General features: G+C 32.1%; 1 protein-coding gene across 1 annotated transcript; it reads left to right on the top strand.

Annotated features, from left to right (window-relative positions):
* Positions 1-367: 367 nt before the first annotated feature.
* Positions 368-2,022, top strand: LOC143565497 (BAG family molecular chaperone regulator 1-like). The gene is made up of 4 exons (XM_077052455.1): positions 368-912; positions 1,173-1,429; positions 1,515-1,661; positions 1,739-2,022. The coding sequence occupies exons 1-4, from the start codon at positions 681-683 to the stop codon at positions 1,901-1,903; spliced, it is 801 nt and encodes a 266-aa protein (XP_076908570.1). The 5' UTR covers positions 368-680; the 3' UTR covers positions 1,904-2,022.
* The last annotated feature ends 229 nt before the right edge of the window (positions 2,023-2,251 follow it).

Here is a 2,251-nt window from a genome sequence, read left to right on the forward strand (position 1 = left end):
CCCTACAACTTAAAGAACTATATAAAAAAGGTTTCTATCAATTCAGATAATTATATTCTTGTTCTTTAGCAATTGACCATACTTTCATAAAGTTTTGAATCAACTCACTAAACGTGTATAATGTGATTCATTAAGTTAACAATAATACTAAGAAGAAAAAGATACACATCCCTAGCTATCATTATATTTTTTTATTTGACAACCAAACTTTATGTTTATAAAATACTTGAATAACAATCATACATTTTGAAACAAATATTACAAGTTCTGCCATTCCAATGGAATATTAAAATGCATGTTAGTGTGGACACCCTTTCTTCCATGGCCATTCCTTTTATTCTTTCCAACCCTTATATATACTTGCGTTTCAATATATCGTTTTACATAATTGTATACAAAACACACACACTGAGTTCGAGTTTGAAACAAAACCGAAATCTAACCAAACCAAACACTTGATTTTGGTTGCTTTGTTCATCAGTTTTAGTAACACAAAACAAGAGGCAGTGTTGAAAGAAAAGTTGTCAGAATCTTTGTTCTTTCTTCAATCATGGTTTTCCTCCACCTTAAGTTTCCAAAAACTTCATGAACACTTCTCAAAAACCCTTCTTTCTTACATTGTGTGTGCATTGAAAAACTCATATATTAGTGTTGCAATTTTAACTGAATTTTCAACAAGGATGTTGAATGTGAAATCAAGAAATGCTGGAACAGTTCAGGCGGCGAAAGGCGGTGCTTCGACCTCCGGTGGCGGAGGTATGAGTGCTTGGGAGCTCAGGCCATGTGGGATGTTAGTGCAGAAGAGGAATTCAGATGTAAATCAAATTCAAAATGTGGTTCCAACCATTAAAGTCAAAGTCAAATATGGTTCATCTTATCATGAAGTCGCCATCAAATCACAAGCAACTTTTGGTAACTCATAATCAATATTTCACCACTATTTTGATATCCATAATTTGTTGTTAACATCGTGACCAGCTTAACCTTTTTGGAGGCCTAAAACGATTTATAATTGGATTTATTTTCATTAGAAAAAAAATATTTTCGTAGGTTTTAAACACATGAGAAAATGAAGACACGATTCTTTGTATACATTCCTAATACACACATAATCACAAGTATACTGATTATATGCTCTTTTTTTATCAAACCTAAACTTACAAATTATGTAGGTGAATTGAAGAAAATGTTAGCCGGACGAACCGGATTAAACCCTTTGGATCAAAAACTCGTATATAAAGACAAGGAACGAGACTCGAAATCATATCTGGATGTAGCAGGAGTCAAAGATGGATCAAGAATGGTGTTGTTCATCGATATATTGAGTCAAGAGAAAAGACTTCTTGAAGATCTTAAAACGGCAAAAATGGATAAAGCTAAAGTACCATTATTGGAGATCACTTCAGAAATTGATAAACTTGTTAAGCAGGTAATTAAACACATGGCCAAACTAGTCTTTTATAAAGATTTAAAATTTATGATGAACAAATTGAATTAATGATTTGATTCTGCAGGTTGGTAATTTGGAAAGAGAGATTTATGGCGGCAAGAAAGTCGACGAGAAAGTGTTGTTGAATTTGATCGAATTGTTGATGTCACAATTGATCAAACTGGATGGAATTGAAGCACATGGTGATGTCAAGTTGCAAAGAAGAATGCAGGTAAATTTCAAATCAAGTTTCATAAATCTTTATGAAAGTTCTTCATAAAATGTGTAATAAGTTTGTAAAATTTATAGGTAAAAAGAGTGCAGAAATATATAGAGAATCTGGATATGTTGAAGATTGAAAATGCCGAGATTGGTAAGATTTCATTTGAGCAAAAACTGGTGTCATCAATGGAAAAGCAACGTGACTCAATGAAGTGGCCAATCGTGGTGACAACTGATTGGGAGAAATTTTGATGATTTTATTAAATTTTTGGTGTGAAATGTCAGAATTGTCCTTGGAGTTCATCTGGTATTCTGATTCAGATGCATGTATGTGTTTATGTTATATGTCATGTCCACTCTCTTGTTGGGGTTAGGAATGGTATTTTATATTTTGTATGTGTTATATATGATATGGACCATATATGGTGTATAAACAGGAATTAATGAGTTTAATAAATTTGTTGTCTGGCCACTTGACTTAACTATATTTTTTATTGACATAATTCAGTACAACCGGCCAGGGTATACAAGCTCTTATTAGAAAAGTTTAGACTCTTTAATTTTTTTTAAAAATTCTTAAACATAAAAAGAGTGTAAAAA

This window comes from Bidens hawaiensis, unplaced genomic scaffold (assembly GCF_021521415.1).
Source record: "Bidens hawaiensis isolate Kalapana, Puna unplaced genomic scaffold, B.hawaiensis_p1.1 tig00022375_1, whole genome shotgun sequence".
In the NCBI taxonomy this organism is placed as follows: Eukaryota; Viridiplantae; Streptophyta; class Magnoliopsida; order Asterales; family Asteraceae; genus Bidens; species Bidens hawaiensis.